Source organism: Petaurus breviceps, unplaced genomic scaffold (assembly GCF_028583685.1).
Source record: "Petaurus breviceps papuanus isolate PSGF00001 unplaced genomic scaffold, PetGlider_PUasm1.0 188, whole genome shotgun sequence".
NCBI lineage: Eukaryota > Metazoa > Chordata > Mammalia > Diprotodontia > Petauridae > Petaurus > Petaurus breviceps.
The window spans coordinates 16,960,223-16,986,778 of record NW_027185804.1 but is presented as its reverse complement, the minus strand read 5'-3'; the positions used below and the strand labels follow the sequence as shown (position 1 = coordinate 16,986,778).

Here is a 26,556-nt window from a genome sequence, read left to right as displayed (position 1 = left end):
TTCTGTGAAGGTGGTTAACCAAGTGGGAGGGTTTCCTATTATTCTCTTGCACTGAAATCTTCAGTGACCACTTTGCCTTCTGCATGAGGTACCACTCCTTGGTCCAACATTTATGGCTCAACCCAATCTCTGGTCTACCCTCCCTTTCCTGCCTTATTTCCCACTGATCCCTGAATGTCAGACTGCTCTGGCCTGTGCCTCTCTTCTCACATCACCTCTTGTTAGGAGTGGATGGAGCCCTGCCCCCTCATTGCCCCACATTTTCACTTCCCTTCTCTCAATCTGCCTATTGAAATCCTTCTGTCAGCTCAGGTGCCACTTCTTACCTGAAGATGCCTTTTCTTAATCCCATCAAATTCAGTGGCCTGCTCCCTTAATCACATTTCTCATATGTCTCTCTTTTTTTGTATCTATCACATCCTCTAATTATAATGATAAAAACCGATAGCTTTATTGTGCTTTAAGATTTATAAATCGCGTGGTAAAATCTGTTAAATAGGTGGTACTGGTATTAGTTCCATTTTATAGATGAGAAAACTGAGATAAAGAGATTATATGACTTGTCGATAGATATATAGTTACTGAGTATCATGTGTGGGTTTCAGAGAGATCTTTTTGAGGTCAAAGTCCAGCATATTTATTAACGATGTTCTATGGCCCCTGAGTTTGTCCAAGTTATTTACTCAGATGTCTCCTGTACATAAGCACTTAGTATAATGGAAAGAACATTGAATTTAGATTCGGAGGACCTGGGTTTGGGTTCCAAGCCTTTCCTTACTACTTGAGATAAATGTCTTCATCTCTTCTGGGCCTTAGTTTTCTTATTTGTAAAAATAAAGATTTTGGACCAGAAGGCCCCATCTACCTAAAATACTTTGAGTCTCCTCTGAGATGACAATTATTTCATCTCTTTATTTCCTCCTCCCCTCCACCTCCCCCCACCCCGCAGCACCTTGCAAGGAGTAGGCATTCTGTAAGTGTCTGATGCTTTGATTCTGATCCGAAGGCTGCCTAGGCTGAAGTTACTTTCTTAGCCTTTCTCTTCCATGTCCCCATTCCCAGTCTCCCTGTCCCTTCCTTCTCTTGTCCCCTCTAGAATCTCTGTTCTCCACGCCTTGGAAAATATTTTCTATTTTATTTTAAATGTACAAATTATTTCTCCCAAGGTGAATGTAAGTTCATTGAGGGAAAGGATGGTTTCTCTTTTGTCTTTGTACCCCCTGCACTGACTTGTAAGGTAGAGTAGTAAGGGCTTAATCATGCTTGTTGAATTGGGGGTGGAAAGTAGGTCACTTGCGTAGGACCATATTTTCATCTACCATATATCACCATAGTAGGTTCATAATTACAAACAAGGAAAATGAAGCTGTGTTTGATGTATTTTGTGTAGAAGGCAGGGAAATAGATTATTTTAGAAAGATTTTGGTACAAAAAAATTAATATACTCCTCTAAGTCTCACCAGGTAGCTTTTCTTTCTCCTGGATCCAAACACAGGGTAAATGTAGTTGTTGAAAACTTTCATGGTCCTTTCTGAATGTGCTGCATGCTGGGTTTTTTGAGGACAAAGACTATCTTGTTAGCCTGTCTTCCCCCTCCCATCCTCCAACACCCCTTGGACAGTACATGGCATATAGGTTACTTTTAGTGAATGTTGATTTCTCTCAGTGAATGAATGGACCTTTAACTCTCTGGAAAGCTTGGCCGGTGGGAATGATTCATTTCCCAAGGGTTCTAGATAGCTGAGGTTTATTATATTCATTTTGACTACAGCCTACCTGTATGTCATGGCTTAATTGCTGGCATGTTGTGGCCTATGCTCATTTAAAGTAATAGGCTTTACATATAATCATGATATTGTTCTCCTTAGATCTTGGTGATGCTTTGACTAACAGTTGATTATTAATGGTGCATTAGAGTTAATTGCTGTATCTGAAGAAGAGCTAGGAAAACATGTTAGGTTAAAAACCAAAATATGTGACATAGAATTGAATCTGGTTGAAAGAGAATTTCCAGGGTTATTGGCACTAACTAGCTTCTAAACTGTGTCCTGCACCATCTCAGAGGCTGACTGCCTACTGACCAAGGCAGATAGCACTCACCTGATTGTCTGAGTGGCTTATTAAGTATTTATTAAACATGTTTAATATGTGGCAGGAGCTATGCTTAGTGCTGAGTATATGAAGTTAAGGATTCTCAAATAAATCCCATTATAAAGGAGGAGATAATATGCAAATAATTCCTATGTCTGTACAAGCTGTAGATTATTTATATTTGTATATCTGTAGCTACATAGTCCATGGCAAGTAGTCTCAGAAATACAGCAGTAGCATTGGGGATCTCTGAAAAGGCAGATTTAATCAGTCGAAGCCTTAAAAGAAGAAACTCTAGGAGGCAGAGGGGAGGATCCTGGGATGGAGCTGGAGTTTCCTGCCTGAAGAATCACAGTTAGGCCTGTGTAGCCAGATTGTAGGGTGCCTGAAGGGGAGGGAAGTGTAAACAAACAAACAAACAAACAAACTGGAAAGGTGGGAAGGGGCCAGGGGATTTTCTATTTGATATCCTGTAGGTAACACGAGCCACTGGTGTTTTTGTTTTTTATTAAATGCCTACTATGTGCCAGGTACTGTGGGAGGAAAGATGTTGAAGAGATTAAGGGTATCACATACCTGCCCTTTAAGAAAAAAGCATTGGTTGCTGAGTGGAGGATGGATATGAATGGGGAGACTTGAGGAGGCGAGGAGACCAAGGTGATTGAAGTAGTTTAAGTGGGAGATGATAAGTGGTGGCTATGTGTGTAAGTGGAGAGACAGGAATGCTTGAGAGATGTTGGGACAGTAGAAACAATAACATTTTCAACAGATGGGACACTTTTGGTGACTGGGATTGAGGAGTCGAGCATGACATCAAGGGGGTCAGGGAGGATAGTCTTGTCCTCAACTACCTCCCTCGCTAGTAATAGGAAAGCTAGAAAGCAGGGGAAGGTTTTGGGTAAAAGATTTTGGGTCAGGAGGGGCTGGGACCCCTTCGGGGAAGCGTTGCTGTTGTACCCAGGTTTGTTCAGGCTCAGCCTCCACCACTGGACCCCCAGTGGAGGGGAAGGTTTGGGGTAAAAGATAGTCATTTCTTTTTTGTTTGTGCTGAGTTCAAGATGTCCAAAAGTCAGCTGGTGGCAGGACTTGTAATCTCCAAGATCTGAGTTCAAATGTGGCCCCAGACACTTTATATGTGACCTGAAACAAGTCATCTAACTTGTCTGCGTCAGTTTCTTTAACTGTAAAAAGTAGATCAATATAGTTCCTTTCTCCCAGGGTTATTGTGAGGATCAAATGAAATAACTTCTAGCATTTCAGTGATGCTTTAAGCTTTGCATTCTATTGTTAGTAAGGAGTGGTCAGTATTTATTGTGCTCCAGGCAAGACCCCTTTTCTCATTACAGAGATCTTGTCTTCTGTAGATAAAAGATCATGAATGAGCTTTAGAGATCTCCTGGACCAAACCCCACCGTTTTCTAGAACAGGCATAGAGCTTAGGGCTGTACTGGAGAAAGCTTGAACTGGCTTTGGAGAGCTGATTGTTAATTTTTTTTAGTGGGGGTATTAACACCTTAGAAATTAGCAAGCTACAAATTAGGGCTTTATTTATTGAATTTGTTGATTGTCTAGACCTAAGAAAATGTTGGAGAAAATGCTAGAAATGCAGATTAAACCTAAAAGTGTGCCCTGGGTACATTTGTTTCCTGTAGAGCCACTTGTTAAACATTTGCAGGCACAAAGAGAGATTTAAGTTACCTGCCCAGAGTTGCACAACAGGTGGCAGAACAATTCAGTCAGAATGGAATGAGCCCGTTTGAATCATTAAGTATCCAAAGGGAGTAACTTCCTTTGATTTTTGTCATTGTGATACCCTAGTGTTGGATTCCTTAACAGATCTTGCTGGCATCACTACCACAGTTGCCTATATGACTATGTTGCTTTTTTCAGGGGACTAAAGAAAATTGTTTTGAGGACTTTCAGTGATAAATTTTATATAGTTTTTTGAGATGATAGGGGTTATTTTGAGTTTTGCAAAACTAAGTTTGGGGAAACTCTACTTAATAGAATTAGGTCTGATTTTATTGTAACTCTTAACTATACACACACAGATATTGTTCTGATTAGTAGCATCTATAATAACTTGGCTTGGGAGAAGCTGTAGTGAGTTGGGATTCATTCCTAAAAGAATATGCCATTGTGAATGTTTAAAGTAGAACAGAAATGATCTCGAATCCCTGTGTAACAGTTTTAATTTATTACTTGAAGGATACACAGTGATTTTTAAATCTCCCAATAGTTTTTGCATATTTGAGAGTTTATTTCATAGAGTGTTTCCAAGTATGCTGTTAGCCAAAACCTTGCCACATGGCCCAGGTAGGACTGAGTGCTTGCAGAAGCCTGCATGGGTGACTTTTAAATCCTAGGAAGTATACTTCCCTGAAAGGCTTTACCTGCTAGTGTCAGGCCTGGGGGTATATATTGCTTCATTGTCTAGAATTTTCATCTTTCTGCACCAGTGAGAAGGTGCCAGAGCTTTTATGTCTTATAAATCAAAGTTCCCTTTGCCTGGACTGATTTATTGCATGTGTAAATAATACTTTACCCTGACATGCGTTTTGGACGTTTGGCACTGGAGGGGATTGACCAGAGTTAAGGAAGTTTGTTACTGGGCCACCATTTAAAAAAAAAATCATTATACTTGAAAAAGAGTGTTGATTTTGGCAGGGTTATTTATAGAAGAAAGAGCTTGCTTTTTTGAGTCATACAAGTCATGATCTTATCACAAACAGATTTGGAAAAATTTATAATCTCACAGCCCAAGAGGGGGTTATGGCCACTGGGAACAATGAGGAGAAGCTGTGATGATGGTGATCCCGCAGAAAACTTCAGCAGCCTCCTTCTGCCTACACAGATGCTTAGTCTTGAAGCTATTGCCAGAGGGTGAAAGGGGTGGGGAGATACAAAGACTTGAAAATGTAGAAGAGCTTGGCCTCCTGGCCTGCTTCTTCTACTTGGGCCCCAGCATTGTTGATCGATCAAAAAGCCAGGCGAGGCTTATGATCTTCACTTGGCAGAAGAGGGAACTGAAGCCCCAAAACAGTTGGAATCCTTCACCAAGCATTTACTGAGTGCTTCCTATATACACAACCTAGCACTGTACTCAGTACTGGGGATAGAAAGGTAGAAACACCAGCCCTGCCCTCCAAAAGCTCATGTATAGCCATGTAGCAGCTATGTACATACAAGCTATTCTAGTGCACATTGGAGGTAATCTTGGGGGAAGGCACTAGATGTGGGGGAATTGGGCAGAGAGGAGACAAGGAAAGTACCTTTTGCAGAAGGTAGAATTTGAGCTGAGTTGTGAAGAAAGACGGGGCAGCTTCAGAGGGGGAGATGAGGGAAAACACCCAGATATGGGACTGGGATCAGCCAGTTCAGAAGCATGTGTGCAGAAAAGTATATTCTAGCTGGATATTATGTGCACAGATGGGAGCAGAGAGTGCTGTGAAAGGTAGGAAGGAGACGGGTTTATGAAGGGCTCTTTAAAAGCCATGCAGAGGATTTTATATTTGATCCTGGAGGTAAAAGAAAGCCACTGGAATTTATTGAGGGGGAGGGAGGGGATGTGTGACATGGTCAGGCCTGTACTTTTGGATGATGACTTTGGCATCTGAGTGGAAGATGGATTGAAGTTGGGGTAGATGAAGTGAAATTACTTGCTCAGTCATTTCTTAGTCACTAAGCAAAGAGCTTGGAAACAGGACTCTCCAGGACCAGTGCCACTTGGTCTCTTGGACTGATTGGTGAAAGTTGCTGTTGTTTTCCTGTGTATCTTACGGAGTACCAACAGCTTAAGCAAGTGTTTTCTGTGATTTGTGCAAGAGGCACGGAGAAGAGCATGAAGCATTATTTTTCTACACTAAAATTTATCATTTTAGTGTGTTTATTATTTTATTATTTAATAAAAAAATTATTTTTCTACACTAAAAATGGACACTATTATGTGGCCATAATAGAACATAAACCTTTTTAGTTCATTAGACTAGATAGATGTTTGTGATATTAAATGTGCCTGCTTGGATTTCTTTATGAATGGTGTGTTTTGTCTGTTTGAATGAAGAGAGTGTTTCTAATCTACAAATGACACTTCTTACGATGCTTGTTGATTCCAACAGACTGTTGAATGAAAGATGACTTCTGTTGGTGGAGTTGTGAACTGATCCAGCCATTTTAGAGAGCAGTTTTGGAACTATGCCCAAAGGGGTATAAAACTGTGCATACACTTTGATCCAGCAATACCACTACTAGGTCTGTTATTGCAAGAACATAAAAAAGCTGAGGGGAGAACCTATTTGTACAAAAATATTTATAGAAGCTTTTTTGTGGTGGCTAAGAATTGGAAATCAAAGGGATACCCATCAGGGAATGGCTAAACAAGCTGTGGTAAGTGATTGTAATGGAATATTATTATTCTGTAAGAAATAAGAAGCAGGGTCATTTCAGAAAAACCAGGAAAGACTTATATGAACTGATGCAAAGTGAAGTGAACAGAACCAGGAGAGCATTGTACATAACAGCAATATTTTGTGAATGATTTAGCTATTCTCAGCAATATAATGATCCAAGGCAATTCCAAAGGACTAATGTTATATTATCCTCCTCCAGAGAAAGAACTGATATGATTAAATACAGACATGCTGCTTTTCACTTTCTTTCATTTTTTTTCTTTTATTCCAGTCTTGTACAAAAATGACTAATATGGAAATGTTTCACATGATTGCATATGTATAACCTTCCATCTGGGGTGAGGTGGAGAGGAGAGGAGAGGATAGATTTTAAATACTTTAAATAAAATCAATTTTCAAATAAACTTTAAATAAACATCAAAACTTTAAATAAAAATGTTAAAAAGTAAAAAAAGAAAGAAAGAAAGAAGGCTTCTTCTGGATGCCTTGACTAGAAACGAAGGATCCTTTTTGTGTATCCTTAGGATGCCACAACAGTGCTTGAGAACATTCTCCATAGAGAAGGACGAAAACACAGAAATATTGTGATTCAATCTTTCCTAATCCTTTCTAGATAATGCCCAGTGCCATTGATTGGACAGCATGGAGCCAAGCAAGGTTTCCAGTATATTCTCTATGTCCTTTTCTTTACCATTTAGCATTGGTTCAGGAAATCTGATATACGTCTACTTCTTATCCTTAAGAAAATGCATGGATGTAGTAGAGTGCTGTGGCGGAGTGGTGCCATTTTTATTTTCTGTTATAGTGATTGATCACAGAATATGAGTTCCTTGAGGGCAGGAGGAGCTATTTCTTTTTTGTCTTTGTATCGATAGTGCCTAGCACATGGTAGCTCTTTAATAAATGCCTATTGATTGGTTGTGAGTTATATCTCCTTTATTTTTTCATAAACTCCTTACACTGAGAGTCTTATGGGAAAGAGTTCAAGGATTTGGAGTCAGAGAATCTGAGTTCAAATTCTTAACTCTATTTATCTAGGTGGGACCTTAGACAAATCCTTTCACCTCTGGACCCAGTTTCCTAATTTCTAAAATGAGAAGATTGAATGGCTTCTGAAGGTACTTTCTTGTTCTGAGAGAGAGAGAGAGCATGCACATATGTGGGTGTGAAATTGTATTTAAATAAATACCTAGTACAGTATTTTAAACAGAATCTAGGGGTTGGAAGGGCCTTGACACAATAGATATTTGAACTGAATTACCAATAAAGATCATTTGGTTTATTCCTCGCCTTAACAGGAAAGTTTGTAAAAAGATTTCCCATCTCTGCAAGGGTAAAATTTGTATTAAATTAGAGAATTTTTAGTTTTCATTCATTTCTAGAAGACATTGAATTTTATAAAATTATATGAAAATTTGCCATTTTAGAAAGGTGTTAGTTAATGTGACATTTCTGTTTTTTTTTTCCATTTACGATTTTTTTAAAGATTTTTTTTTTTACCTCATTCTGTTAGCTTCCTGGTGAAGAACACACCCTTAAATGTCTCCTAGGCTGCCTTGCTTCACCCAGAGCACAGACAATTACAGTATAAAATACTACCTTTGGAAATGAAGTAATGCGTCTTTCTTAATTGGTGAACTCTTGTAATTTTGAAGGTGGTATGTTTAGTCTCTGTGTAGCCATACTCTTATTAAAGTCTGTTAAATGTGCCTACATTCACAAGAAAAATACCAGCCTCAATGTGGAATTTCTCAAATACCTATAGTGTATGGGTTGAGAGCTGGAGGGCTAGCTTGTTGCAAGAACCCACTGCTCTATTTCAGGAAATTTAATTTATCCGTGAAAAGTGTGGATTCTGATCTTCAGTTTAATTCATTTGAGCTGTGTGGCTATCACAGAATCCATGAATTTGAGAGTTGGAAATGGCCTGCCATGTATATCTGTTTTGACATTAATGTAGATTGACTAGGCCTGTGATTTTATTGATTAAGGGAACTTGTAGATGAGACAACTATCTCTGCTCATTAGTAGACCTGCCTTCAGGTCACCACCTTTTTCTGTCACTTAATCCCATGTTGCCACCTCTAGTACCGAGAAAAGCTAGGTGACTGTCACCAGCTGAATTTGAACCCAGCTCTTCCTTGACCGGGGGATGAGCCTAGGCCGTGATGTCTCTTCTCTCCATACATATGCATGCATGCATCCATCCATGGATGTGTATGTGTGTATGCCCGAAAAGTGAGAAACAGGTTCCTAATTTTAAATGGTTCAGCTTCGTAGAGAAATGAAGAGATTGTCAAGAGATGCTGGGACTTCAGCCTAGGCTTTGGGAATGCAGGAAGACTTTGAAAGTCATTAATCACAGTACTCTAAAAGGCTATGAGACAAGAATGGTCATTCTTGGAGGTGAATACTATAAAGTAAGATACAGTTTTCTCCACTTTCTAGAAGAGAAAATTTGTTTTCCCCTCTGTGGAAATGAAGGAGAAAAAGAGGGTTTCAAGCATGCTTGTGCTTCCAACATCAAACAGGAAATCAGATTTTTCCCTCTTCCCTTTTTTCTCCAAATTCTGTATGAATCTCTCAGGCCCTGTGTGAATGATCTCCAGGTTATCTGCAGTGGCCAGAACTAAATCGAACATTTACAAATCTGTCAGGGCAGAGGAGAATGAGAGTATCACTTCCTTTAATCATCAAACTGCTCTTAATGTAGTCTAATTCACATTAGGTTTGGCCGGGGGTGGGCGGTGCTGCCATATCCCTTTTGAACCAACAATCACCTGCAACTTATTTTTCAGACTAACTTCTATTCAGCTGTGCTTCCATTTTGTACTTAGGAAATTTATTTTCGGATACATATCACATTGTCAAACCTCCCCCCCCCTGCCAAAAAAAAAAAACCCAAAATGATTGCATGAGCTTGAACTTTGCCTCTCGATTTTAGGAATTACTGAAGTTACATTTTCACAATAGTTGCATAGAGTTGGGTCTACCTTGATTTTCTATGTTCTTCAGCAACCCCTTAAGATGGAATTTATAGGGTGAGAGTTCAGGAGAGCTATTACTCAGCTGGTTCTAGTGTAGTTTGCATTTTTAAAATAAATCTGAAGTTACTTAAGAACTTGTTTCTCATTTTTCTGGGCATTTTATTTACTCCAGAAAGGCAGGTTTTGGCTTAAGATCAGGAGCAACTGCGTCTGCTTGAAACACAAAGTAATGGTAACCAAGGGGTGTTGCCAGCCAGCAGGAGAATAATTGTCTAGTTAAATGAATCCAAAATTGGACATCAGGGGCAAAATGATTTTTTAAAAATCTTTATCCAGTTAAAATACAGAGGAACAAAAATAATATTAAATGATAAGGACGGTCTTCTAGTCTTGATAGGGATCAAGAATTATTGATAAGTCTTTTAGACTCATAATCTTGGAGAGTTATTTGAATCTCAGGGCAGTTAAATGGTTTGTCCATGGTAACATAAGTAATAAAGATTTAAGCTAGATTTGGTTTCAAGTCTTTCTTATTCCAAATCCATCACTATTATGTCACATTGCCTTTGGATAGGATTAACATCCTTGTACTATATACTATAGCCTAAATCACTGATTCTCAAATTTACTGGTCTCAGGACCACTTTACACTCTTAAAAATTGAGGATCTTCCAGAGAACTTTTGTTTATATGGATTTTATTTATCTATATTTGCCATATTGGGAAAACGAGGTGGTGCAGATTGTTAGGCCTGAAGTCAGGAAGACTCATCTTTCTGAGTTGCCTCAGATATTTACTAGCTGTATGATCCTGGGCAAGTCACTCAATCCTGTTTGCCTCAGTTTCCTCATCTGTAAAATGAGCTGGGGAAGGAAATGACAAACTCCAGTATTTTTGCCAAGAATACCCCAAATGGGTCACAAAGAGTTGGACACCACTGAAAAACGACTGAACAACATAATTTACCATATTGGAAATTAAAATATCTCAGTATAATAATGAACATTGATTTGGCTTCTTGTAACCTTTCACAGGGTCTCAGGTGAAGCAACTTGGGAGCTGGGATTATCCTATACAGAGCTGATCGATAAACATAGGTTTTAAATTGGACTTGTAATGGAACATTTCCTATATTTTTTGCCAAGTGTTTACTTACTTATTGCTTACTGTGTCTTTCAGCCAAATTCATTTTTTTCTTTGGGTAGATGGTCTTGGAACTTAGTCTTTCAAAAGCAGGTCTGTCTTTGAAAGGAAAGGTCCTCACTGAAAGATTGTCCTCATTCCACAGAGGAAGAATCTGGGGGTTCAGGGGGTCATTTGCTAGAAGACAGGGATAAAACAACAAAACACCTGGAGAAGTTTGCTGGAAGTCTGGTGAAATGCCCCTCCCCCCCACATAAGGAGAGTGGGGGAGAGAGAGAGAGAGAGAGAGAGAGAGAGAGAGGACAGATGGGAAAATCAGGAGCTTCTTTGCCAATAACTGGATGCTAAACAGTTGCCCATTTGGTGTCCTAGATTGAAGGCTGGAAGGAGCCTTAGAAGTCTTCCAGTCCAGCAATTCCCAAAACGTGGGGATCACTGAGACCCTTTTGTGAGGTTCACAACATCAAAACTATTTCTATAAAAATACCAAGACATTTTTACTTCAAATATTGCAAATATTGATATCATCCACATAAACAAGCTTTTTGGGGACCTCGATAATTTTTAAGAGTTTAAAGGGATCCTGACACCAGAAAGGTTGGTAACTGCTGCTATAGGCTTCCTACACTTTTTATAGATGAGAATTGATGTTCAGTGAGAGAAGAATTAAATTTCTTGTCCAGTACTGAAGACAGAGTTGTATGTGGCTTGCCCAAAATCACACAGGTAAAAGTCATGTCAGTAAGCTTCTGCCATGTTATAAGTACTCCCTTGGGTGCTGGAGATACAGAGACATAACCAAAAAAAAATGGTCCAGCCCTCAATGAGCTTATGATCTATCAGCAATAAGTAACAGAGCTTGGATTTGGACCCAGAAAGCCTGGATCCAAATCTCATTTCCTATCTGTTACATTCAGTCAGTGAGCACTGTGCAGAGCTTTGATCCCTGTCTCTCTCCCAGATTGAATTTTCTTGGCTGCCATATTGTGGACACCAATGTCCACTGACAGCTGGTTTCAAACTGTTGGTTGATTACATTTGGCTCTGGAGAAAGTCTCAGCCAGTAACAACTCTTGATCTTATCAGCGTGTGTTTGCTTCAAACCCAGGCAGTTTCAGATATTAGGTCCTGATTCTCATTTTCAGTGCAAGTCCTCTAGCATAATTCAGTGTATAATTCAATGAAGTTTTTTTTTTAACCTGCCAAATGATATTAAAGATGTAATCAACAATATGGCTGCAGCAATATTACTTTATCTAATACAATTAGGGGGACTTTATTCAAGTGCAGATAACATGGTCTAAATCACTGTATAGTTAAAATTGAATAATTCCGTGGCAGAGGGCCCAGCCTAGGAAAGGATTGAATGGAGCCCATGGTATTACATGCTATTATCTATCGGCAAACAGGTTAAGCTTGCTTAGGGAGCATTTTACAGGGATTTTTAAAAGGTGCTTTGTTGAAACACGATGTTCTTCTTTTCTCTGTAGACATTTTGCTTTTGTGAGGTTTGTGTGTGTGTGTGTGTGATTTTAAGGCAAGCTGGAAAAAGAGAATTTTACCCATTTATGGAGTCTTACCAGTTTCAATTAAACCGTGGCAGTCTTTCTAGTTTGTATTTTTCCTTGCATTACTGTGGGTGTTTTAGATGGTGGTGGTTTTGTTTGTCTGGTGAGTGGAGAGCACTGTAGGATCACCCTGACCTGCTGAACTGTATTGAGAACGATTTGGAAGCAGCGAGTACTGAACCTTGGGGGATAGGTTGAGCAGTTGTGATTTGTAGACAAAGATACCTTCTTCCCTAGGTAACTCCTCCAGGTCTCCCCCTCTTGCTTCCCTGCAGCTTACCTGGTTTGTAGGGAGCTGTTGTTTCTGAGAGAAGGTTTTGCTTTCTTTCTATCCTAAGTACTTATATGATAATATAGTACTTAGTTGTTCAATATGATAGTTGTTCAATAAATGCTTGTGGACTGACTCAGACAGTGTGTTGCTGAGAGAAGAGTTGGATTCAGGTGGATAGAGCACTGGCCTGGAATCAGGAGGTTCTGAGTTCAGACCTGCCTTTAGACGCTTGATACTTAACTAAGCTGTATCACCCTAGGCAAGTCACTTAACCCCAGTTGACTTGCCAAAGGGGAGAAAAAAAGAATTGGACTCAGGTGACTATAGTAAAAAAAAAAAATCAGTTAAGTTTAATGTTAGCTCATGTCCCAAGAACTTATTCCACCATTGCAAATATCCATTTGCTTTGTAATTACCATGATGGAAACTTTATCATAGCTGTTGCTGTTCTTTTAATTCTGAATCATTTTATTCTCCTTTCTTTTAATAACAACCCCTCAGGTAATTTAATTTACTGATACTCTGATCCATAAAAATAAATCAGATTCTCTTGTGTGATCTTGGATAAATCTACATAACCTCTGTCGACCTCAGGTTCTTCATCTTTTGAATGAGGTGATTGGACTGGATGATGTACAAGTGAAGTCCTAAAATTTATATGTTATTAGAAGTTCTTGACTTTCTTTGGCAATTTTTTGAAAGCTTAGAAAATATCCTGTTGGAGTTCTGAGGATAAGCCATTTATCTGATCCTCTGTTCTCCAGAGGTTAGACTAACTGACCTCTGAGATCCCTCCCAGCTCTGACTTTGTATGATTTCAAGATACTAGGGAAGAAAGTGACCAGAGATCATAGATGACTACCAGTATCTAGTTTCAATACAAGTTTTTCTTTAGTGTAAGAAATAGGCTAATTGTTAGTCGTGAAAGAAAGGAATAGTGCCTTTGAAGGGTCTGGCTTGTAGTTAGGCTTTGGCTCATTGGGCTCAGACATCTTAAAAGTTCAGTGAAAACCACTGTCAGACTTCCTGAGTGGTGAAGATCCTAGAAGTTCATACATAGACCTAAGATGAAAGCCATCTGGGGTGGCTAGGTGGCTCAGTGAATAGAGCACCAGTCCTGGAGTCAGGAAGGAACTGAGTTCAAATCCGGCCTCAGACACTTAACACTTATTAGCTGTGTGACCTTGGGGAAGTCATGTAACCCCAATTGCCCAGCCTTCCCCCCTCCAAAAATAAAGACTGAAAAAAGAAGATGAAAGCCATCTAGGCCAGCTCTTTCCTGTTATAGATGGGGAAATGGGGTCCCACTCAAGGTCTTACCAGCATTGACCTGGCCTGGGAATGAATTGTTCCATGGAAGTTGCACAGTATATTGTAAAAGAAAGAACACTGGACCTGAAGTTGAGAAGTACTTGGATTTGAATCCTGCCTTTTACAGCTGCCCTGTTTTATATGTGTATACATTTAAATTATAATTTAATAATTATAGATAAATTTAATGATATATAAAATATGTGTGTATTTGATATGTATGTGCACATATTTGTAAGTATAGCTATGAGCTATTGTTGAATTAATTATATTATCTGATTTTAAAATAGCATTATTCTATCATAGAGCTGGCAGAGAACTTTGAGGCTGTCTAGTATAATGTTCTCAGGAATCTGGGGCCCAAGGAAGTCTAATGACTTAATGGATGTCCTCCAAGTGTCTGTATAGCTTTTAGATCCCTGCATATTTCATAACATGTATGATTTACAAGTCCTTCTTTCATAATGTTAGGTTGGAGGGATTGGGGTATAGCACCTACTATGTGCCAGGCCCTGTACCAAGCACATTTTGCAGCTATGTCCTCTGACTGAGTGAAGTTTAGCTCAGTCCCCCCAAAGGGTGTGAATGTTTTATTTTGTGTTTATGTTGGCCCTTTGTTGTTGTCGTTGTCCTCCCAAGTTTTGTTTTGCTAGTTGAAATTCTTCTGCTGATAGTGAGTGGTGAAACCTGGCCTCAAACCCACCCTTTGACACCCGCTAAAGCTCTTATCAGCACATATTATTTGGGCTTATTATCTCACATACACACCCATGCACTCTTTCCTCTGTCACTGCATGCTTCTAACACTTCTATGAAGATAAAATCTCGTGCTTTTTCTTTCTTTTCTTTTTGGCCTTAATCTTACATGTTGGCTAATCAAAGTCAGGAGATCTTGAGGGAGGAAGGTCATTAACCTCTCTCCTATCCTAGGTGTATGAATCCTCTTCTTGTTCTTTCTCTCTCATGACTTTCCAGACAAAAACAAAAAATACTATGACTGCTTCCTATGGAGCAGATTCTAAGACATAATTTGCTTTTTTATGTTGGAAGGAAAATAAGCACCACTGCAACATTGCTGCTGTTGTCATTGCATATTTTCTTTGTGAGGATGAGCTGTTTAGCACATCATAAGAAAATAACCACATTTCTGATATTTACAGCTCATTGGAAAAACAACCTAAGATAAGGTTTGTCACTGTTTCAAAGGAGAAAATGAGAGACTATGGTACTGTAACATCATTTAGAGAAGATGAATGCCATAGAGGGCCTAGTGAGGAGTTGAGTGGTGGGCTAGTTGATGTGCTTGCTGGTTGACAACTGTACCAGTTGTCACTCCTCTCTACCTGCCATTGAGTCATTTCCTCATTAATCTGTCAGAGTTCTAAGGCAATTGAAAGGTATGTTCTGATACTTACTCATAAATTAGTAGGATTACATAGTAATTTAATTAATTAGCTCTGAGCCCCCACTTCAATTTAAAAATAGACCAGAGAAACCTTTTCCCTTAAACTTTTATTCATCTCTCAAATCCTGGCCTTGTAGGCTTAGACAAACATTGATGTTACTGGCAACATAATTTATTAACAGTGTAACAATATAAAGAAAGACTTTAGAGTATTTTAGCAATGTATCAGCTATAAGAAATTTCAGTCACTGATTTTTAAAAATTTGTATTTTAAAATTCTGAACATAAATACCAAATAAAATGAGCTTTTTCATATATATATATATAGTAGAATAGAAAAAGCCCAAATCTCTTGTGTAGGCAGCTTCAATAGGTAACTTTCAGAATGACTTTGCTTGTCTGTCATTCTTTCTGGCCTTTCTTTCCACTTCTGTATAAAATGCTTCAGTGACTCTCTTCTTTTAATTTTGGCTACTAACCCCCTCTTTTTCCTACCTACCCACCCAAATAGAAAACAAAACAAAACCTTTGTAACAAACATGAATAAGCAAAGAAAAATTACCCACATCCTAAAATTAGTGAGTCTTATTCTGCATCTTGAGTGACATCCATTGTCAAGAGGTGGTAGTTGCTTCATCATAGGACTCCCCAGAATGTGGTTGGTAATTATTCGTAAGGCTTTCAGAGTTGTTTTTATTGCATAGATTATTCTCCTGCTTGTTCTCACTTCACTGTGGATCAGTTCACACAAGTCTTCTCAGGTTTGGTCAGTCCCTGCTAACCATGAACCACTGCTGTTGACTTCTCCATAGATACTGGAGAGCTGCCATGCAGCCATTCAGTGCTCTGAGGACAATGTCTCTTAAGAATTCTTTACTTCTTCCCAGGCTAAGAGATACAATAAAAAATGTTTCTCTGATCTTTCTCAAAGATTCAGTATTTCCAGAAAGTTCTCCTAATTCTTTCTGTACTTCATGGAGTCTCACAGTTATAATTTAACTCTCTAGATCATAGTTAAACTGTCTCTAAGATTCTTTTCCTTCCATCTTAACATATAAAATAGCCAAAGTCTCTTACTATTGATGCCATTCTCACTCTTCTCATATTATAATTAATGGGGTTCATGGGACAAAGTACCATCAAGTTATTGTTTTGTTTTTAATGTTTGGTGAACTTTTGCATAGTTGGATAAGATGATCCTGTGTTGTATTTGAGTAAAAACGTTGGGATGCCAGCTGAAAGCATCCTGGGAATAACTCCAGTTGCATATGGAATGATGTGAATGATCCGTACTTCATCCTGTTCCCATATGGTTTCTATTTCTTCTGTGAGGGCTCTATGTTTTGAGAACTTTTTCATTCCACATAGTTGGGAGGTTATGAGTCTTTATTGGGGCAGCATCTATCAAAAACATGGTTCTTAAATGTTTATGGGTGAATGTTACATCTGGGCCATTGTGGGCAATGGCTTTATCTACAATGATGCTCTCAGGGTACTCTGGAATTTATGTCTTAATTCTCAGGGATATTTTGAGATTTATATTTATGATTTGGAGATATATCATCTGTTAGTTTAGGAAAGATGTCAAGCTCCTCGTGTGAAATTCCAGTCACTTTGTAGGGTCATATATTTAAAGAGAAGGGACCCTCCTAGCCACAGTGAGTCCCAACTGCTTCATTTTACAGATGAGGCGCTGAAGCCAAGAGAGGCTCAGTGACTTGCCTGTGACCACACAGAGGGCAAATATCTAAGGTAGGATTTGATCCCAGGTATTCCTGACTTCAGATCCAGCAGTGTCTCCATTCTATCACCAGTGCCTCTAGGCTCTATTGTCTTTCTAGGCTAAATAGGTGGGTCTAAATTTTTGAAAACCTGCAATGAAGTTATGTTACATAGTTTTGTATTATTTCCTTGCAGAATTTGTGCCTCATCAATTCTGGATTCATTAAAGATGTTGTTTAGTTGTTTTTCTAGTTGTGTCTGACTCTTTGTGACCCCATTTCGGTTTTTCTTGGCAAAGATACTACAGTGGTTTGCCATTTCCTTCTCATTTTACAGGTGAGAAAACTGAGGCAAATAGGGTTAAGTGACTTGTCCAGAGTCACACAGTTTGAGTCTGACACCTAATTTAAACTTGGGAAAATGAATCTTCCTGACTCTAGGCCCTGCACTCTATCTGCTGAACCGCAAAGGTGCCCCCAATTAAGGTTGACTGTGTTGTAATTTCTGCTATCAGTGACTTACCTGGTCTTGTATCACTCTGATAAGCTTGGTCATTCATGTAAACAAATCCCCATAGCAGCCATTTGTTGCCAGTTTCTTGTTGACAAATATTGACATATTGTTGTTTGAGTTCACATGGAGGAGGAGGAGGAGGATGGTAATGACTGAGGGGCAACATAGTGGTTTTGGAACCAGGACAACACCCAGTGACAGCGTTTACCATGGGACCACGAGCAGACCACTTAGCCTCAGCCATCTGAGAGTATAAGCTGCTACCTGCAGTGATGGAAGGAGTTTCCCCACCAGTCGCCTTGAGACACGAATAAAATCATGGACGAAAGAAACGATTGGGGTTATTTTCATTATCATGCTTACTCATTTGGAGTGTCAGGAAAGTGATGTGATACCCATTCCATCTGTTGACTCTTTGGCCCTTTCTGTCTAAGTAATTAATGAGTAACTTTTTAATAATTTCATGAGATTGTTGCCTAGGACAGATGTACCCTGCCTGGGAAAAATCCTCTTTGAGGAGGGCAGTGTTTTTGAAAATAATATAAATAATGAATTATAATTCTTAGGCCTTCAGTGAAATCTGATACTTCCTTTCAGTAGGAAGAATGTAGAAAGAATATAAATAAGCATGTCAATAGTAGCTAATAGCCGTACACTCTATATATTGTGAAATAACACAGACAAGATCTCATTAAAGAGAATATTTCCAAGTTTCTGCTTCTAAAGGAGAGTATGTACCTTGGGAAAGAGACCTGATTTAAAGGGTCAGGCACTGAACATACAAGGCACAATTTCCTAGTCCGTGGAGCAAATCCAAAGTGACAGAAGGTCCAGTATAAGTATTTAAGGCTTGTTAATAGTATTTTTCTAATTTAAAAATAGTTTCAGGACATAGTAGATTATGAAGCACAGTAAAACAAACAATCTATTGGTACCAAAACCTTGGGCTGTGGGGGTAGAGTTTTTATAAAAGAGAAAAACAGGGCATTTATTAAGCTGTTTCTATCATCCCAGCACCATGCCGAACACTGAAGATGAAAATAAAAGCAAGCATGATAGTTTCTGCTATCAAGGAGTTTACAGTCAAATGGGAGAATAATAATAAAATATTTCTATAGTGCTTATTATGTGTCAGGCACCACACCAAACAACCCAGAGAGGTAGGTATGGTATTATTATCTCCATTTTACTGATGAGGAAACTGAGGCAAACTCAGATGAAGTGACGTGTCCAGGGTCACATAGCTAAGAAGTGTCTGAGATTTGAACTCAAGGCTTCCTGGCTCTAGGCCTGGGTGCTCTTCTTGGCCACGTTAAAAAAGGCACTATATAAAGGGTAATACTAGACGTGAAGCTAGAAACAGCTGAGTTCAGTACTTATTGGCTGCATGACCTTGGGCCAGTCACTTGTGCCTGACTTTCTGCATTTGTAAAGGGCTGTGTGATGATGATAATAGCACATACCCCTCCCAGAGCTGATGTGAGGATCCAGTGAGAATGATATTGTCGTTCTCTCTGTTAGGGAAGTTTCCTTTTTGGATCACTACTTGGATCACTTTTTAGTGCATGATCACTTTTGTGAAATGGAGGCATAGTTGTATTCACCTGGCATGCTCTCGTACACCATCTGCTGTCTACATGGACTGAAGCATGTTTATAAATGAAAAACTTGTTTTTTAGGTATGGAGATAGTTGCCAAAAATAACGTTGGGAACCGGTGATTAAAAAGATCATTCTTGAATAAGCCCTCCAGGATGTTAATTTGTGTGTGTTTTAAGAGGCCGGGCAGTGAATGAAAAGAGGGCTGGATTTGGCCTTGGGTTTGAATCTTGGCTCTGATGGTTAAATATGGGAATACTTAATGTCGAAGTCATTTAAGCTCTTCCTGCCTCAGTTTGCTCATCTGTGAAATGGGAGGGGTTGGACTAGATGACCTGTGTTCCTACATTTACTCAAACAGTTGAGTTTGTCCTCATTGCTATAAAATGATGCCTTTCAGGAGCCTATTTGTCATAGCATCCCCTTCCAAGAGAAGTGACATGTTTCTTAAGGAATTTATTTATGTGAGCTTGGGTGGCCCAGTTGCAGAAGTTATCTCCAGTTTTCCCTTTTCCAGTGGCAAATGGTGCCTTGGTCCTAGAGACCGACAGATCCTGGGCTGGGGGGGCCTGATGACTTTGACTTAGACCAAGCTTAAGTGCCCTGTTTCCTTGGGGCTGCAGCTAGGACAGAGAGATTGAACAGGAAGTACAAATGAAGAAGGCCCATGCTGCCTTCCTGGCTCCAGTGGTATCTTAGAAGGCTCAGACTTTGTCATCAAAGCCTTCACCCCATTCCACAAGCTTAAAAAGCTCATTTTTAGTGAGAAAAAATGACTTGCCTTTGCTAACAGACCTGTATGACACGATACTTTGTCCTTGGAACTAGTCGTTGTATCTGGGGGCCTAGCTTCTATAATGTCCAGCAGCTTTCCTGGAAAAAGGCAGAAACAAGCTGGCCTCTAAGGCCCCTTCAAGCTCTACATTGACAGTCTAATCAGATACTCCCCTTACCTTGCCAATCACTTTCTTCAGAATGGGAATCTGGGATTGAGGAAAGGTGGAAAGCTACATAACCCCCATTTTCATTCCAGTTCTGGCCGTAGCATTTATTGAGCACCTTTTGTATGCCAGGCCCTGTGCTAAGCATTGGAGATGACAGAGAAAGGCAAAAACCAAATGGGAGCCAGCCCTGCCCTCGAGGAGCTCAGAATTTAGCTGGGGAGACAGCTTGCACACAAGTATATACTGGCAGCCTCTGCACGAGATAAAGAGGAAATAATTAACAGAAGAAGGCCCTGGAATTAAGACGGATTGGGAAAGATTTCCTGTAGAAGGTGGGATTTTGGCTGTGACTTGAAGAAAGCCAGAGAAGCCAAGAGGGAGAGGCATGGGGAGAAAATGCCCTGAATAGAGAGGGGAGTGTGTTGTTGGGGGAACAGCCAGGAGACCAGTGTTACTGGATCGCAGAGTACAGGGGTTGAAATGTATGGTGTGAGAAGGTTGGAAGGGCAAGGAAGGATAAGTTAGGAATGGTTTGGAGTATTAAACGGGGGACTTTGTCATTGATCCTGGAAATAACAGGGAGCCCCACCGGGGTGTATTTGAGGAGAGTGGGAAGAGGGTATAACTTGGTTGGATGAGCCCTTCAGTGACTAAATGGAGGACGATTGACTGGGATGGGGGGGAGCCCTGTGGAACACAGACCATCCAGCAGGGCCTGTGCCCAGGTGGCAGCAAGAATAGGAGGAGAAATTCTGAAAGCAGGTGGTTGGGGGTGAGGAAAGGGTTAATAAAGTGCTGAATGGCTGTTTGGAGCTAGGACTTTAAGTGGGTTTGTCCCTTTCTGCTGCCTCTACAAAGGAGAACTTGAATTGCTAGTCATGTGTGCACTTGTTACTTGCCTGCATCCATTCAGAGGCAAAGACGAAATCACTCTAAACTTTTACCTAGAGGATTTATGTGGGGTTGGTAGAGAATCCGACTGTGGTGGAGCTACTAAGTAGGACTTGTTTCCTTTTTTTGCTCAGCCGGCTCCAGAAGCTATCCTTCCCTGCAGGCCTATGATTTTATCAAGTCCTTTTGAATTCATAGATTTTTAACAGATCTCAAAACAGATGGATGGGTGTGTGGTGAGGCCGACTTAAGAGTGAGTTGTGGGTAGTCTCATCAAGATTACTTAGGGCAGATTGTTGTTGTTCGCTTGTGTTTGACTCTTGGTAACCTCGTGGACCATAGCATGCCTGTGTTCTCCATGGGGTTTTCTTGGCAAAGATTGTGGGGCCGTTTGCCATTTCCTCCTCCAGTAGATTAAGGCAAACAGAGGTTAAGTGACTTGCCCCGGGTCACACAGCTTGTGTCCGAGGTCACATTTGAACTCAGATCTTCCGGACTCCAGGCCCAGTGTTCTATCCACTGAGCCATCAATCTGTCTCCAAGGCCTTCCTGACTCAATGTCTATCCACCGAACCATCTAACTGCCTGGTGGGGGAGATACTTATCTTCAAAAACTGAAACACATACAGTAGCCCCCAAACTCACTAAAATCTGGTGAAGAAACCCAGCTAGAAGTATCAGAACATGGCCTATTTACTTTATTTTAATATAAAAAGTTCACCTTGGTTTATATTTTGAGATAATCTGCTTTTGAAATATTATAACAGTCCCCATTCTGCTACCATTGGCATAGTGGATATAAAGTCAGAATGACCTGGGTTTGAATCCCACCTTTGATGCTCAGTAGTTTTGTGACCACAGACAAGTCATTGGGTGATTTTATTTCCCCCAATCTTTGTTTCTCCACTGCCTGTCACAGTCCCTGGCACATATGGGAGTTTAATAAATACTTGCTCACTTAAAGTATTTGATCGATCACACCCACTGAACAATATTGACTCACCTGAGCTAATCGAAGCACACTATAATCTTTAGACCACTATGTAAATGTCAGTGGTTGTTATTGTGATTGCTCTGAAAAATGCTTTAGGCACCAGATTTCACTGGATGCTTACACAACTCATTAAAAAATAGCTAGTCCTTGGGGAGGCTAGGTGGTGCAGTGAATAGAGCACCGGCCCTGGAATCAGGAGGACGTGAGTTCAAATGTGACCTGACACTTAACACTTACTAGTCGTGTGACCTTGGGCAAGTCAATTAACCCCAATTGCCCTGCCCTCTCTCCTCCAAAAAAACAAAAAATTAATTAAAAAAGAAAAGCTAGTCTAAGTGTTACGTTCATTTTACTGATGAGAAAAGAACCTCATCAGGGAAGAGTGATTTTTCTGTGGTCACCAAGAGAGTCACAGAGGGGCCATCCATTCTACCCCATACATGCAAGGTCTTCCCACTGTCATGTACTTGCTAAGTAGTTATGCAGCTAATTAAATCCAGCATAAACTCATTGAAGGCTGGAACTGGTTTTTGTCTCATACTATCCCTAGCCCTAGGCCTAGCATATTGTAGGTGCCTAATAAGTGCTCACCAAATTGAAATTGAATGATTTCTAAAACAAGATGCCAGCCCATGCCCTCTGACCCACCATGCCAAAGCTGCCTCAGTTAATGTTTTTCATGTCCTCTTAGCACACACACTTATGAAATCAGTATAATACTGTAAACCTGATTTTATATACCTTAATCATCACCTAAATATCGTTATGTTTTCTCCTTCTCAGAGACATCAGTATGAATAATATTACCCAGTTACCAGAAGATGCCTTTAAGAATTTTCCTTTTCTGGAAGAATTGTAAGTATCCCTCAAAGATTACTTTTGCTTTTTGTGGGAAGCTTTTAGGACAGAGACTGACTAATACAAACAGATCAGGAGACAAGTAAATAGCTGAGTTTTGAGCCCAGTGAGAGGGGAAAATTCATGCCCTTCCAAAAGATGAAACCAACAGACCATGGGTTTTAAGCCGTGTCACTGCTTGAGTTATTTTTGAAAGCCTGGACTTGAAAAATGCTACTTATGTGGACCATTTCTGCAGTCATTATTTTAACCACGGATATAGTGATGCCCCAAGTTAATTACAGCGTTATCCAGAGATGTTTAGGGAGCTGGGTAATTACCATTGTTTCCAAAGGGGTTACTGTACAGCTACTTGCAGCCTCTAGAAGGGGTGCGTTTCACAATCTCCATGCCACAGACTGGGTCCCTCGCTCTGGATGGCAGCCATTGGAGGCACCATTGCAGGGGAAATGGAGTGTCGTTTGCCCAGGGCGCCTTTCTGGTCACTGAAGGCTATTCTGCTGGCTGGGCACAGTGCTCTGAGCACCCCGCTTCTGCACGGACTCATGAGCTTGGCCTTGGGCCTGGCATCGACTTCTCACACCTCTTGACCAGTAAAGCTGGCTAAGGAGTAGGTATGGCTAGTGAATGGATGGGGGTGCAGCGACATGGAAGGAAGGGATGACAGAGTCTGAGGAGGGAAGTGGGCCAGGGTTAGAGCACATCAAGAAGTAACTGACAACCAGTGAAACATGTGAGACTGATGTTTAATTTTGGGAAAGGAATGGAACAGGGGAAAGAAAGGGGAAGATCTCAGTTGTTTAGTCAGGTCTGATCCCCATTTAGGGTTTTCTTGGCAGAGATACTAGAGTGGTGTGCCCTTTCCTTCTCCAGCTCATTTTACAGATGAGGAAACTGAGGCAGACACAGTTTTAAGTGATTTACCCAGGGTTACACAGCTAGTAAGCGTCTGAGGCCAGAGACAAGGCTTCCTGACTGAACCTGCAGCTCTATCAGCCCTCCCTCACTCAAATCAAAGTCAGTTGCAAGTCACGTCATCATCTCCTTGATGTCTTAGTCCTGTTCAAGAAAGGACAAACACAGCAGCAGTCCACTGTACCTCCCAGCTGCCCAAGCTACAAGTACAAAAATAAAAGTTTTTTCTGAAGACTTTTTCCTCTCCTTGTTCATTCCCCCCCCCTTTTACCATCTCTGCTGTCGCCTTAAAAACAAAAAAACCCTCCTAAGCAAACAAACAAAAGAATCCCAACAGTTGGAATAAAAACAATATTAAACACCAGGGAAAGTTGATTATTTGTACTCTGCCTCCTACAAGTAAAGTTAAAAAAAAAGTCCTAATTAAACTCAATTTTAAACTAAAAAAAAGTCAAGGCTTATTTGTATTGTGCAATATGTGGAGGAGGTAGGAAAGTGACATTTTGCTGTTGAGAAACCTCTGTGTCAGAGGCCTGAGGGGGCCTACCTTCATGTTACAAAGTATGTCCCTGTTAGCCAGCACTCTGTGTGGGGGAAGCCTTTCATTCCATTGGAATCCAGGCCTTACTTTCTAACTCAACCCCTCTTCTAGAACAGGGCCTTGACTGGGGTGCTCGTAGGTGCCCTGTTCTGAGACTCTATTAACAAATCCTGAAACCCAAGCCAAAACTTAATGAAGTTAAAAATTGTATTAATGCTGCTGAGGATTCTTTCTTTCTCTCTCTGTCTCGTCTATCACTCTTTCTTTGTCATTGGTAAAACTTCATTCTCTCATAGATAAAAATAGAATAGTTTAAGAGGGAAAAAAGCTCCCCCCCTTAAAAAAAAATACAATCTATTTCTCACATTTCACATGTAGGCTTTAGACCCTAAACCACCCACTCTGTGGACAGTTGGATTATCCTCTTTTTACAGAGGCAATTAAGTGATAAAAACATAGTCGAGGACATGATTGAACATTTTGTAACTAGGCTAAGCTGTGGGGTGTGTTACAGCACTAAGGTGTGAGTTGGAGAAACTCTCATGGCCTTGGATGGGGTTACTGTGTAAAAACTGCCTTCCACGATGTATTTATTGCACGCTGTGCTCTGGGGGTGGGACATTAGGGAGTGAGGCAGTAGTCGGGCAGTCAGACCTGGTTAATCTTGGCCTTATAGAACTGTACCTCTTGGATTTCTTCAAAATCTCAGATTACCTTGACTTAATTAGTTTTGCCAAATGGACCTTTTTTAATTGGAACCAAATTGAATTTGCCTGGTAATCCAATGCAGGCTTGTTCTTATTTTGTCCTCCTTCACAGGAGACCATCAGAATTAGCTCACTTTTTTCCAAATACTGATTTTTAAAAGGAACAGGGACTCAGTATTTATTTTAAAAAATACTTATGAAGTATTCTTTTAAAGATTCTCAGGATATATTATCTTGTGAGTTTTTTTTTTCTAACCTGGTTTTGCTGGTATAGATGATTGTTGGCAAAGAAAGCTCGGTGGCACAATAGCATTCTGGACCTGGAATCAAGAAGACCTGAGTTCAAATTCAGCCTCAGCTAGCTGTGTGAACCTGGACAAGTCGCTTAACTGTTTGCCTCAGTTTCCCCATCTGTAAATTGAGCTGGAGAAGGAAAATGGGAAACCCATTCCAGTATCTTTGCCAAGAAAACCTCAAAAAGGGTCACAAAGAGTATGAGCTGTTATTATTGTTATAAGATTGTAGGTTTTAAGCTGGAATAGAGCTTGGGGGTCCAGTCCCTTCCCTCGTTTTCCAACAGAGAAATGTGAGGCCCAGAGTGGTTACCAGATTCTTCCCAGGTCATGAAGCTGTGTTAAGTGTCAAAAAATTCAGGTCTTGTGACTGGAGTTAGGTATGCTTTCCATTGCCACCCAGGCAGGGGAGAGCATTTTTTTTTATGTTGAGGTAAATATTTTTTAAAAAATAACTTGCTATGTGTATTTCTGAGATTACCAAAAAAAGTACTTTTTTTTTTCCCCTGCAAATTTATACTTTATTTGGCTATTCCCCCATGATGTCTCTGTGACTATTGCAGTATTTATAAACGGCACGAATGCTCTCCATCCCTTGGTAACCAGAAATCATCTGGAAGTCATTTGGAAGTGACTGTGGAACTGAAATGGGTAGAGTGGGAATGGGGAAAGAAAAACCCGCTGAGGGTTTGGCTGCCACAGCTGAATAGGTGCCCTCCCTCACTCCAGAATGAGAACAGGGCTGAACTAGGGCCCTGAATCTATTCTGCCAGCTGAGTACGCTTGGAACGTGTGGTGAAGGTAATTTCCCAACCACACCTATGGAGTATTTATAGAGGATTTCCAAAGAACCCTAAAGCCAGGGTGCCATGTAATGGGGCCTGCTGGAGGAGAAGCCCCTCACCTGGAATGTTGATGTTGCCAGTGGATTCTGCCTGTGGCTGTTCCTGAGATATCAGTCATGCATTGGTCTGATCTTGTGGGTCACGATATTTAGTGAATGTTAGAGTTTTCATGTTCTTGTCCCTTAAAAGAAATTAATGTTCTTTTCCCTTAACATCACTATCATTTCCCAATAATTAAACATTTACGGGTCTTAAGATTTACAAAACTCTTTATATATGTAAATTAAGTCACTTGATCTTCACACTTTCCCCCATCCTTCCTCAGCCCACAGAGTTACTACCTTGCGTAGTAACAAAAAAGTGGTCAAAGAAGACAAGTGAACACTTTGCCCATGACTTAGGCCTGCCTCGCTCAGCACCTGCGGTCTGCCTCCTCTGAGAAAAGGGAGGCATGTGTCACTGTCAGCCTTTGCAAGTCATTGGGTTAGACTTTGTTTTTTGCATCACATTTAGTGCCTTTTGTGAACTTCAGTAAAAGGAGCACTTC

The 26,556-nt window shown here is 40.3% G+C and overlaps 1 protein-coding gene across 1 annotated transcript in view; it reads left to right on the top strand.

Annotated features, from left to right (window-relative positions):
* Nucleotides 1-26,556, top strand: part of LGR4 (leucine rich repeat containing G protein-coupled receptor 4) — a 120,078-nt gene that overhangs the window by 34,412 nt on the left and 59,110 nt on the right. The window contains exon 2 of the mRNA XM_069091087.1: nt 22,634-22,705. Coding sequence (XP_068947188.1) covers nt 22,634-22,705 — 72 coding nt within the window. The remainder of the gene's footprint in view (nt 1-22,633; nt 22,706-26,556) is intronic.